Raw genomic sequence first — 12732 nt, 5'->3', positions numbered from 1 at the left:
ATTATTTAAGTTTCTCAGGAGTGTGTGCAAATCAGTTTCAAATTGTAAAATTATCAACCATTTTCATTTCAGAATAATAACCAGTTCGAGCTGTGGGTCCGTAGCCCACAGAAACTGGAGACAAAAGATGCTTATAGATTTCTCATTGAAGAGAGAACAAAGAACTGGCACTCACTTTTTCTTGTGCTGAAACATAGATGGTCAAATCATACCCCATTTCCGAAGGTTTTCAGTCATCTACCATGAGTTGGGTTACCTACTCTCGCTCTATCCTTCTTCAATCTAGACCCTACCTGCCACCATTAGCTTAACTTACCTTTTGTTTTCTTCCTTATCTTTCTGTCATTTTCTGTCTTTCAACCTGGGCTACATCTTGGTGCTTCTGCCCCCTCCTTTTTTTTTTTTTTTTTTAACGGTTCCTGTAGTTACTACAGCCTCTCTGGATGATGCAGCTCATAATTTCATGCTTATGTAGAGCAGATCTAGATCAAGTTCTGGCTAAAGCTCATCTTTATTGAGACCACCTTTCATTCCTGAACCTACTTTGATGGAAATCCTGACCTGAAGTCCAGAATAGAGGTCTGTTTGCTGGTTCCTACTAATCTGGAAGAGCTATGCAGTCTGTGTGTTTGGTTCCTCTTCAGATACTTGGAATTTTTCTTTTTGGCCAATAACGCATAGATATTCCAATGCCAAAGCTCAAATACAAAAGTCTGTTGATGAGGTTCCCTCCACGGCTCTTTCTGCTGTAAGGCAAGAATCTGTAGTTACAGAATATGTGGAACACTTGCTATGCTTCTGCAGCCTTGTTCAGCTTCTGAATTTGTGTGATTGCAACCTCACTGCTAAAAAAAAAAAAAAAAAAAAATGCTCATTACTGGCAAGAAGATTCTACTAGAACCAAACAGACAAGAATTTCAGTCTGGTGTTTTTAGCAGAAGATTGTGGCCTTGGTTGTAGTTGTTCTGTGGTTTGTTCTCACTGAAGGAGTGTAGTTTTATCAGTGTCTGCCTAAAGAATAATGTCTACATATTACCCTTTTGATGAAATCTCCTTGACTTCTGTTCCTTGTTATAGTTTTGTGTTTTGGCTGGTCTGCATTCCCAAATAGAGATCTAATGGGAACTGAATCTGATTCTGTCCAAACCATTCCCCTGAAAACGGTTATCTGTGTGCCTTGCACCACACCTCTTCCTGGTGGTGGTTTTCATCCTGGCCATAACACAGCTAGAAAGATAGAAGATGACCCTAGGTATTATATAGTCCTCTTCTCTGGGCAGCGATGGAGCTGCCTTTGGAGATTGTAGCATCTGCTCCAGCGTGTGATGAGTAGCTGCCCCAAGGCTGAACAGGCTAATAGACACCACATCGTGAAGAACTGCGGCTACTGATCACTAAGCATCAGTATATCTGTTATAAATATATATATATATATATATCTTCTCAGGAATTTTTTTATGTACTGATATTTTGAAGTGGTACCTGTTGGTCAATGGTGAGTTTGAAGTGGGCTTTAAGTGGTTAGGCATACTTTTACCAGCACTTTGCTGTCTCAGTTTTTGTTAGTATTGTCACATAGAAGGGCACTGAGAGCACTGTGTGAACTCATTAATACCAACTTTTGTTTAAAATATGACAGATCTTACGTCTGCCCTTTCATTTTCACTTCAAATTTTGCCTTGGGGGTGTTTTTCAGTTTGAAAAGAATATGCAGTTTTATACTTGCTACCAGCTAAGTTTGATAGTAAATGTAATAATACAATAAAATAAAAATATTGCTAATTTTTAATTTTATCATTTTACGAGATGCACCATATTGAGACTGCAAATGTTTTACTTGGGATTGGGCAGCGATGCACCTCATCGGTCCTGTGAAGATCAGGAATTGAGTTGAGAGATGTGTTAATGATCTCTGCCTCTGTGGATGCGCGTGGTGCTGATGGTAGGTAGGCTAGACAAACAGGGATGAAAGTATCACTCATGATGATAGATAATCCCATTGTTTATTAGACTTGTAGAATATCCCACGTTGGAACAGACCCACGAGGATTGAGTCCAACTCCTGATATGTGGGACTACATGGCATGAAATACCCCTCTAATGCTGGCGGGATCTCAGAGCTATTGGGTGAATTATGCAAGTAGAAAGGGAAGGGAGAACAATCTTCAGATAGCTGAAAATACTGTTTTGAGCAGCCATAGCATGAATTCTCATACAAAACTAAGAAAAGTCAGCTATGTTTCAATCTCAATGTAATGAACTTTGCCAAGGTTTTTGAGTACTTTCTTTAAGCAGTGTTTTCTTCTCTCTTGTAGCAGCTAATTTAATGAAACACTGATTCAGTCACTCATTCCTGTTTTCAGTGAGAGCGTTTATACTCGCTCCACTCTCAGGCAAAGGGAAAAAGAAAAAAAAAAAAAAAAAAAAAGGAGTTGCCCTGTCAGCACCTCGCTGCTTATTGCTCCTTCCACCAGTCCTGCTGTATTCAGGGTCAGAGAGCTGCCGTCTGAACAGCAGGCGTGTGGAAAAAGGTAAGGACCATTTCTTGCCAATCGCTGGGGCATGGCACGTGCTGTTCTTGTGGGGGTGGTTTTGGTTTTGGTTTTGTTTTTGCCCGCACTGTTCTGGTCTGAGAAGTCCAGGCTGAGTGGTTCCCTCTTCAGACCGGGCTGTCAGTGCTGCGGGCTGCCCCGGGAGCTGGGCAGCTTCAGTTTAAGGTTTCACAGGGGCAGGGGGCGAGTCCAACCGGCTCCTCGGGAGCCAAACGGGGCCGTGAGGGTGTTTGGGGTGAGCGCAGGTGCTCGCGGCAGCGGCTGGGGGCTGCCAGGAACGGAACGGGCACAGGGTGACGGGCGCAGCGCTGTGAGGGGCGGGGCCGAGCCCCTCAGCGCCGCCGCGGGGCCGCCCCGCCCCCTCGCCCCGCCTCGCCGCGGATTGGCGGCCGCCGTGTGTACACACACCGGGCGCGGCCAATGGCGGGCGGCGGCCGGCCGACCTCACGCGGGGCGGCGGCCAATGGGAGCGGCCGCTCGCCAGACGCCGCCAAGCTTGTGCGGGGGAGAAGAAGGAGCCGGGCAGAGCGCGGCGGCGGCGCCAGGCGGCGAGTGGGGGCCGGGCGCGGGGGGGCGGGGGCGGGACGCGAGGGGCCGGCGGGGGAGGGGGGGGGGCAGCGGCGGGGCCGCCACGCGCGGGGTTCGCGGCCTGGCCCCGGGGGGCGCGCGCCCGCCCGCGGGGCCTCGTCGCGCGCGGCCCTGAGGCGGCGGCGGGCGGGGCGCGGCGGAGGGCCCGGGCTCGGCGCAGGGCTCGGCGCGGTGAGGGCCCCGCCGCCCTCCCGGCGCCGCCGCCTAGGCCCGGCTTGCGCCGCCGCGTCCCCTCCCCTTCCTCCCCGCCGCCGCCGGGGCCTGCGGGCACCGGGGGCCGGCAGCGGGAGGCCCTGCCCCGCGGCTCCGCAGCCAGGGGCTGGGGGCCGGGCCGGGAGGGCCGCCTGTCAGCGCGGGCGCACAATGGGGGCGCTGCCGGGGGGCGGGCAGGGGCTGAGCCGCGGGGCCGGGGCCTCGGGGGCTGCTCCTGCCCCGCGGGGCTCCGCTCGGCGCCCTGCCCGCCTGCCTGCCTGCCTGACTGCCGGGCGGGGGCAGGGGCCTGCCGGGGCTGGCGTTGGTGGGCGGGTGTGCGGCGGGCAGGTGGAGGGAAGGGAGGCGATGGCTCGGTCGCCTCGCGTGGTTCGGAACTAGTTGGGCTATCGTCGTGCCTCTTCACCGGCATTTAGCAGCCAATGGGTTTATTTTTGCTATTTAACACAGATTTATTTATTTATTTTTAATCTATTTCTGAGAAGGATGTGGTCCCGTACTAAGGAAAAGATGGACAATTACTAAATGTTAGCAAGTTTACCTCGTGGGTGAACTTAAGACTGATCGCGTTTCCTTGTCAAAATTGCTGGGCTTTTTCCTAAGCAGTTCTTGCTTGCTCAGAAATCACTGATTTGACACAAAGAGCAGAAAGAAACCATTTGACCCGTGCTGCGTTGGTGCAGTTAACTTCATACAAAGCACACGCCCCTGGTAGGAATCCTCTTTATTGCTCTAGAGGGTTCTGCTGGGCAAGCTCACGTCTCAGAGTGACACAGTGCTGCTTTCAGCACGGCACCCAGAGCCCAGCTGTCCAGTGTAAAAGGGACAGGCCAAACAATTTGGCTGACCAAAATAGTGCTGCTATGCAGAGGGTGCTGGTACTTCAGGAGAGTTCCTAATTTCCCACTCTTGTATCTGCTGGACACTACTGTAGGAGCCTCCTGCACATCTGGACCTGCTTGAGGGACAGTTGGAGCAACCTCAAAGTGAAGATACGGCCTTGTGTTTTAGCATCTTACGTTGGGTTTGGCTGAAAGTGCTGTTACAGGTTTGGTGAAAAGTAGGAATTGAAATTCTAGTCTTGTATTCCCTGCAGGAGCGTGTAACGTTATTCAGTTTAAGTGAGCAGATCTCTTCATCATGCCTAGAGGAAAGTCTAGTGCACATCTCTAAAAGCAATAGAAGAATAATGACCGGATAGGGTTAGGGGAGGGAAGCTGCAGCCCATACTGTGTAGACATTAATACTTCTGCATCCTAACGTGGATCAGAATGGAGGGTGGGTTCTGTAGTTATATCTATTCTAATGCAGTTCTTAGACCTGCATTTCTTCTGGCGTGCTACCTTAAAAAGTATTCTTAGAACTGTCTTCAATAAGCAGCAATTTCATTGCTTTGTCTGCATACTTCTTGGTGTAATGATTAAGAACTTCTCAGTTGCCTTTCCAATTACTTTCATAGGTAATGATCAACACCAAATCTTAAAATAGGAAAAATAAACTGTTCTGCGTGCAGTCTGGTGCAAGGAAATACATTGGGGGAGTTCCTGTGTGCAAAACCAAGAAGCCATTGGAATCAATAACACCTTAAGTGTTTGTCAGACCACGTGTGTTGGTGTGCAAATGGTGTGCATGCTACCCAAAAGCTGATGATATAACTGCCTGTTGTGGGATCTGAAAAGCCAGGTATGTGCTAGTGATGATAGGAAGTACTGTAAGAAGCTGTAGGTGCAGCGGGCGGTGACAGTTTTATAACCACTTCCTGGTTGGACTCAGTGTGTGCTTTGTAGCATCCACTGTTAGGATGAGATTCACTTCCCCCCACCCATTTCTCGGTTTACGGACTGTAGCTCTTTTGCAAGAAGGTGAGGCAGTAATAAGTTAGCTTACACTCGTGGTCTCATTAAAGGAACCTTTTTGCTGCTTTGTCTTGTTTCCTGTGTGGAACGATAGTTTCCAATAAAGGGAAGGCAGGGTGGTAGCTGAGGTTATGCTTCTCCTATTCCTGGATAGCTGGTTCTTTCCCAAAAGAGAATGTGTCCCTAACATGAAGCTTTTCTTTCCCTCTGTAGGCTGAAGTCCATTTGTGAATGCAGTTTTGGTCCTGCCGCGTATTTTTTTTCCTTGTTAGGGAAAGTGAGGGCACGCTCCTCTGTTTGGAAAGTCAGGTTTGTGCTGCTGGCAGGTTGATCTCTTTTTGGGTCGGATGAGGAAATGATTGGGTTCTGTCTAACAGAGCCCCTTACTGACCGCTGCCAGGTGACTCCTTCACAGGGATGCAGGAAGGCTGCTTCGGGAGGAACTCGTCCCTTTCCCAGTGGCAGCGGTTGGCAAGTGTGTTCTGGGTCAGTGACCTCTTTTGTTCACTGGTTTGTTATCGGGGATTTCAGCCTGAAATGTAGGTGGAAAAAAATGAAGAAAAATGGATGTTCGAAATGCAATTGGCAGGTTGCTACAGGTGAGGTTGTGTGAGTGAATTCTTCAACCTGGTAGCGGCTGTTGTATTGTTTTGTGTGGAAACAAAAGCCTTAAAGGCAAACAAATGTATCAGTGTTTGCTCATTAATGCTTGTGAGTGCCAGTGCACTAATGTGTTAAAAGTCACGTGTGACCCGTAGCGGTCATCCATATATTAAACCTTTCCTGTGTGAGCAGGAGTTGTAATTAGGAGAATAGCTCTAATAGACCTATAATGGAAGTTACGGTGGTGACGTGACCAGTAGTTGAGAGTAAGATTAGGAACTACAATAAAAAGTGAGCTTATGTCCCCAGAGTGAAATCAAAAACCTGTAGTGAGGGGTTCTCCGTACGTTGTAAGGAAAGAGAGAACTTTTCCCTTCGTTATAAACTTGAGCTTGAGAAACTTGAGAAATCCATTTCTGTTCTCTGAAACGTGCGATCCAACTGTTGCAAGCTTCAGTTAGAATCCGGCTTATAATTGTGAATACATTTAAACCTTTTTAAAAAATTAGTTACTTTTGTATGTAAAACTGGTAAAATTCAGGCTGTGTGTCCATTCTGTATAATAGGTCAGGCTTCTGCTGCCTCTCAGAAGCAAATATTCTTGCTCCTCCTCGCGCATAAGAAATTGGGAAAGCTGCGATCTGAAGACAAAACATCCCGCCCCTTCCTAATACATTGTCAAAGCAAGTGTGCAGTTCAGTGAACTCCCCAAAAGTATGGACTAGTCTTCATGCGAACAAAACACATCCAACCTTTTGTTACACTTCAACCCAGTGGTAAATTTGAAGTATGCCATAAATGCTTTTTTCAGAGGCTGCCTCACGACAGGGTGCCCCAGCAGAGGGAACTGCTCAGGTTGGGGCTGTCTCATGCGCAGGCCGAGGGGGTCACCTGGCATGTTGGTGAGTCGTGGCACACCGAGAGCTTCCTTCTGCCCCCCTCCTGCCCCACAGCTGCTGGTCTGAAACTATTGGGAGCTAAACTGGCTCAGCAAGGGGTCAGGTAAAAATGGGAGTTGTTGAGTGTGCAGCGTGGGGAAGGAGTGGGGGACTATGAGACAGGAAGAAGTCAGAGAGCCCTTTTAGTAATGGTAGTGGCACGATCTTATGTCAGCGCAGCTTGTTGCAGGGAGCTGCACCCTTTGGGTGGTTTTGTGTGCTGTAATCGAGATTTGAGAGTTTGTGCATCGCTAGAAAAGAAACCCTTTTTCCTCTTTTGCCTTTCTACCAGATTTTTTAACTTCTCCCCTTTGGTGAATACCAAATAATCTTCAGTCCAGGCAAGAATAGAGTTAATAATAGCTTTACACAGGAACAAAGCTCCTAGTAAGTTATAAGCAAAACATGGGAAATAGCCATTAGGTTTCTCCCCATCATTGAGTTTGTTATCCCTATATAACTTGGTGATCTTTAATTAAATGTACAATTATCTTCAGTTCATTAGACATGAAGATCCTTCCAGCTGCAGGGTATGGAAAGAAGCGTATCTCAGCAGGGCAGTTACACTGTGCCATGCGCTTGCCAGTGTACCGATAACTCTGGACACTCTAAAATCTCAAAATTAAAGCTTATTACAAGGCAATATCCAGAGCATTCTCTGAAGTAGCAAGAAGTTTGTTTGAGACCTCAGTACTGCCAAAGATGCTCTTGTCGGCTGAGCTTAATGAAAGAGAAGCTGATGTATTTACTGGCACTGCACAAAGACGGGCTTACCAAGGTATTTTTCAGTCATTCGTATAGATCACTCAGTTTTGTTTTCCAAATGTCATCCCATTGCTAAAATGAACATCTGAAGAGAAAAAAGGTACGGTTTTGAAAATACAGTATGCTCTTAACGGGCAGAGGGTTTTACCTGCCTCTGTACTGAACCTACCTGTACTGAACCGGTAGAAGCCCACACGTTGTGCCCTGTATTGCAGTCGGCTACAGGAAAGTGCCTGGGCTAGAGGGCCACTTAAAGAACAAAAGATAAGCTTATAGGATAGGTTGGCTACTTAACAGAACTGCTGCTAAATTTCTGTTGCTTTGAAATGTATCAGTGCACGTCAGTGCTGACAGAAGTAAGTTGTCTCTTAAAAAAAAAAAAAAAAAAAGGTCAAGTCATCTATTAAGTGCTTTATGAACATTACCCGCTCTTCTGATGTCAAACCCTACATGCTTTATCTTGAATGACAGTAAGCTGGTTTGGGGAATTAAAAACGGCCCCAAACTAGGATTAAGTACATGGAAATCATTCCGCGTTTAATGTAACCTCCTCGTTACTTGAGCAATAAGGGACATGCTCAATGCTTTTGAAACAAGCCCTGAGTGCTGCAACGTGTAGTTTAGCATTGCTGCTCGCGTGGCCCTGGGTATGCCTGAGAGCTTGTCTAAGAAACTCCGTGCCTTGAGGGGAGGGATAGCCAGTCGCAGGATTTGGGTCTAAGGCAGGCATGGCATCGGGCTGCTCAGCACCGCCAGGGCTGGGGCAGCAGCAGCACTTTGGGCACAGCACTGACTGCGTGGCGTGGCAGCCAAGTGCTTGGAGACGCTGGGCACCGCCAGCTGGGAGATTTATTACAGCTTTGGACTTTACCCCTGTGCTGTGTGGCGTTGTCCCTTGTGCATCCGCTCAGACCTATTTTCATCCCATGTCACCGTGCTGTTCCAGGCATCTGGTGGCCTCCATGGACAGCTTTTGCTCATTGTGTTGCAACGCCTGCACCAGTGACAGCAAATCTAGCGAGTCGTAGCAGTAATGGGGATGCAGCGTTTGGGGTTAAGTCAATGCTGAAAGGGATCTGATTCATTTGCTGCCTCAGTATGTGCTGCATGAGGTCTGCGAGGGACACTTCCCCAGCATCCTCCTGACAAACCACGCTGAACATCAGCTGTTCGTTGTGTAACTTGGGTGCCGCTGTCAGGAGGTGCCCCGCTGGTTGTTCTGACAGCACTGGCATTTTGCGCCATCACAGCAGCTGAGGAGAAACTGGTTGGTATGGGAATTTACTTGGTTTCTTTCCTTCTGATTTCTCTGATGTTAGCTGGTTACCCCAAAGCCCAGGATGAGATGTTTGCTTTCAAATAGGTTCACATAGAGCTGTATCTTCCTTTTGTGTCTTGGCTTAAAGCAGTCGAGTTCATTTCATTTTTGTGGAATGCAGTAGTGAAAAGAAAGTACTTTTGTACTTTGGCTTCATAGGTTGCAGTCTTTTAAGTCATATAAAAATGATTAAACCATGAGTGCTTCAGGATTATCCAGTCCTAAATAGTTTCTTTTTCAGTACTGCGTGCAATAACGAAACCAAGTTTGGTTTCACTAACAGCCATAATTTGTAGAAAGAAGATAAAGCAGTGTTTGTGCTTCGTGTGCCTTTCAGCCTTCAGAGCTCTACATGGGCTTGATGCTTTTAAACTCCCTCCTCTTCTCAAGGTATTTTATTTTGTTAAAAATTCCAGTGCCATTTTACAGTCAGGTCTCTTAGATTTGCTTTGTTCAGTCTCTAATCACCTCGTCTGTTATCAGCTAGGGCTGTCCTGAAGGCGTACTTTTACTTTGCTCACACTAAATGCTGGAGAAAAAAAAAGTTGTAGTTCCTGTAAGATCTTCATCACACACATCATAGTGGGTGTTCCTCTTGCATGTTTCCTAAGAGCTTCTTCCTTTTTTATTATTTCCAACATCAAAATTAGGTATGTGACGTGCTGAATACTCCCTGGAGTTGGGTTTTTGGAGTTCTTCATCAAGTGACAAACTGGCGTTGTATGGCCATTTGGTGATTCTGTGACATGGGTATCCCTGTTTTTTTTCCAGTCTGTGGGCCAAGTTTATTCCTTGTGCATATACATAAAGGATAAAGCTGAGACTGTGTCATCTGAAGACGACTAGGGGAAAAAAAAGTTTGTCAACAGATCAGTGAAATCTTCTTAGAGATGTGCAAAATCGTTAACTTGAAGTTCAGAAACTTGGTAACAGAGCTGTCTTCTGATTCTCAGAGTAACAATAAATTAATCTGATGATAAACAGATTTTTTCACGAAAATCAGTTCTTCTTGACCTCAGTTGCTTCAAAAAGGAATTGGATACTGAAACATTGTTCAGGAAGAAGGTGACACGCTTCTGGGAGCAGGTGGATTTGGGACCAGTGCTTTCTAGTTCTGAAACTTTACTGCTCTGAAAGCGGAGATACGAGGCAACATATGTGTGACAGGTGGTCTGCTCTGTGTGGATGCTGGGCATAAATTAGTCATTTAACATGGAGCCTGTGCTGCTTAGGAAGGAATCTCTTGTCCCTGCTCTTCCCTGACATGCTTTGGAGTGCTGTAGCTCGGAGCTGGTGCGTTAGTGCGAAGCGTTCTGCTTTGCTGTTACTGCAACTGCAGAGTACGTCTGCCTTGTAACTTGTGAGGAGGAATATGTACAGGTAACCATTCTTGCGCTGTTTTGTGGTAATTTGAGCTTGATTATCTAGGTTTTCGTAAGCTTAAAGTTGTGGAAGAAATCACAGCCCAAACTTCACAAAGTTACACAGCTCACTTTGCTCACTGTGCCCTACATTTGACCAAAATGCAAGATTAGGGGAGTGGGTTATAAGCCAAGGCTTAGGTTACAAAGGGAGAACCTTAGTTCAAATAAAGCAGCCTCTGTGCCATGTGCCTTGGGCTCTAAACCTGCCTTTAGGCAGCTTCATTTCAGTAGCATCCAGTTAAAGGACAAAAAGGCAGAAGTTTGTGTTTCTGCATCAGTGCAGTGCAGGCTGTCAGGCAGCGATGGGGACTGAGGAGAATCTCTGTTCCGAGGCCATCTGTGGGTTCTTTTGTCTGAGCCTGACGAGAGGTCATGGCAGATGGTGGGGTCGCAAAGTCTGGCTTCTTGCGCTTGACAACGTGTTCATAAAGCTGGAAGAACACCGACTGCTCATCCAGGCTGAAGAGCATCAGGGCAGAGATGGTAACAGTTTGTGGATGGTGCCTTCTGGATCGCTAAGCGTGGTGGCAGATAACCTGGCAGAGATGGAACTGCTTTGCTTATCTCTCAGCAGTTTAAAACTGCTTAGCAGGTGTGTTCTTAACTACGCTTTATGGGAGTACCTTACTTGTAAAGCCTCTTAAAGCAGGACAGAAAGGGTAAGCTATGTAAATTTTGGCCAGGGCTCCAGATGACGTATTTGGAAAGTGTGTGTAGAAGGAGGAGGAAGGCAGAGAAAGAAGCAGCACGCGGATCCTCATTTTCAGGTGTGGTGCAGGGTGTCAAGTGTTTGCTCCTTGCCATGACCACTGTTGCTTTATGGCCTCTTTGTGGCAACTTTTCAGGTTTCAGCGAGGTGTTCGTGTGCTGAACAGCTGCTTGGTCATGGCTGCAGGGAAGCCAAGACCTAGGGGAGATGGATACAACTCCTGCGATAGCAAATGGAGAACACCTCCAAGTTGCATGGCGTATTTTCCACTAACTCCAGTAACAGTTGAAGGGATATAATGTCTGAATGCACCAAGAAATCTGTAGAAAAGTCACAGAATTTAGTATTCTTCTGGATTAATCAAAACTGAGCACAGTGATGGTAGAGTCCCTCAAGAGCAGTGCACACTGCTGAAACTGGTTGGGCACTGCCTTAGAAGGGAGGTGAAGACACCGGCCGTTCTCAAAGCTTGCACAGGGTAAATCACAGAGGAAACAGCATAAATTGCACCTGCTTTTGCAGTTGGTGATTTCTGCTGTAAATGGTTGTGACTCATAGATAGTAACTAGTTTAGGCATCCTCTAAAAGATTTTTCTGACTCGATTCCACTCTTGAAAGTGTGAACATTTCTCCCTCATGCATCTAAGTGCAATTCAGATGACTTTTGTAGTCCATTTATTAACAGCAAGTAGTACTTATAAAGTACTTTCAAAGTACTTAAGCATTTTGTCAAGTTAATTCTGTCTTTAAAATGTTTTTTTTTTGCTGCCAGCATTTCTTTGTAACTTTTCTTCAGCTTTCTGTAAGGCTTCTGGAAGCTTTGATATAAAAAGAAGTCACTTTAAGTATTCTTCAGTTTAGTGGAATGTTTATCTTTTCCTGGAACACTAATATTCTGGTCCTAATTACAGTATTAACCTTCTTATATAAGGACAATATAAAAGCCTGAAAATATGTATTAAAAAAATGAGTTTGAACTGGAACACGTTTTTTTTTTTTAGATGTTTCCTAAAAATACTAAATGTTTGCTGTGTGGGTACATTTTGTATTAATTCCTACTTCTTATCAAGATCTTTGAACATCTGCAGCAATGGAATTAGAAGCATTCTCTGGAGGTTAAAGACGCAATGGAGGGAATTAATTCACTTCTAGTTTTTAGGGTCAGTCTGCATTAGATGTAAATGATTGCATGGCTTTAATTATGAGACTTTAGTAATGGTCTGACAAGCTCTGCCAGCACATTAATATTTTTGGAGCTCTGTATATAAGATTACATCTCTGACTATTTCAGGCAATGTAAACTTCTAGTATCTGCAGAACCTTTCTGTTGTGGTGATACTAAAAAGAAAAAGATTAAAAAAAAAGACATAGAAATCTACCATCCTTGGGAGAAGCAGGGTTTCAGATAGAGAGGTAGTTGAAAATGTATTTTAACTCAGATGTTTTACTTTCTTACAGGATGTTTATTTTAAAGATTATGTGAAGATGAAAAGGGATATCTTATGGTTTTACAGAATATAAAGCAATACTCTGACATGACGGCAAAAAATGTAAGTTTATGATTCTATAACGCGTATTACCTTTTGTATTGACATCCTACCAGTCACTTCTGGCTTTCAGACTTTGAAGGTCTTTGTGTTTGATTCTTTGAATGGACAAGACTTTTGTGTACCACACACACATGTCCCAGCAGCTTCTGCAGTGCCAATTGAACGAGTTGGAGGCTCTTTAAGGATATAGAGTTTAATCAGCTACAGGTCAGGTCAATA

At 45.8% G+C, this 12732-nt stretch overlaps 1 protein-coding gene across 16 annotated transcripts in view; it reads left to right on the top strand.

Annotated features, from left to right (window-relative positions):
• Positions 1 to 2967: 2967 nt before the first annotated feature.
• TFDP2 (transcription factor Dp-2) overlaps positions 2968 to 12732 on the top strand; it is a 49930-nt gene continuing 40165 nt past the window's right edge. For 3 of the 16 annotated variants that reach the window (XM_021279181.4, XM_038183459.2, XM_038183460.2), the window contains exons 1-2: positions 3367 to 12123; positions 12422 to 12513. Coding sequence is in view for 9 of the 16 variants with exons in the window: in XM_038183459.2 (XP_038039387.1) it covers positions 12466 to 12513 (48 nt within the window). In the remaining 7 variants the exon portion in view is untranslated. Of the gene's footprint in view, positions 3105 to 3364; positions 12124 to 12421; positions 12514 to 12732 lie in introns of those variants that run through there. The other 13 variants (XM_072042407.1, XM_027463930.3, XM_072042402.1 and 10 more) reach the window with 12 other exon arrangements.

This window comes from Anas platyrhynchos, chromosome 9 (genome assembly GCF_047663525.1).
Source record: "Anas platyrhynchos isolate ZD024472 breed Pekin duck chromosome 9, IASCAAS_PekinDuck_T2T, whole genome shotgun sequence".
Lineage (NCBI taxonomy): Eukaryota > Metazoa > Chordata > Aves > Anseriformes > Anatidae > Anas > Anas platyrhynchos.
Note: the sequence above shows the minus strand (reverse complement) of the source record. Positions and strands in the feature narration are given on the sequence as shown.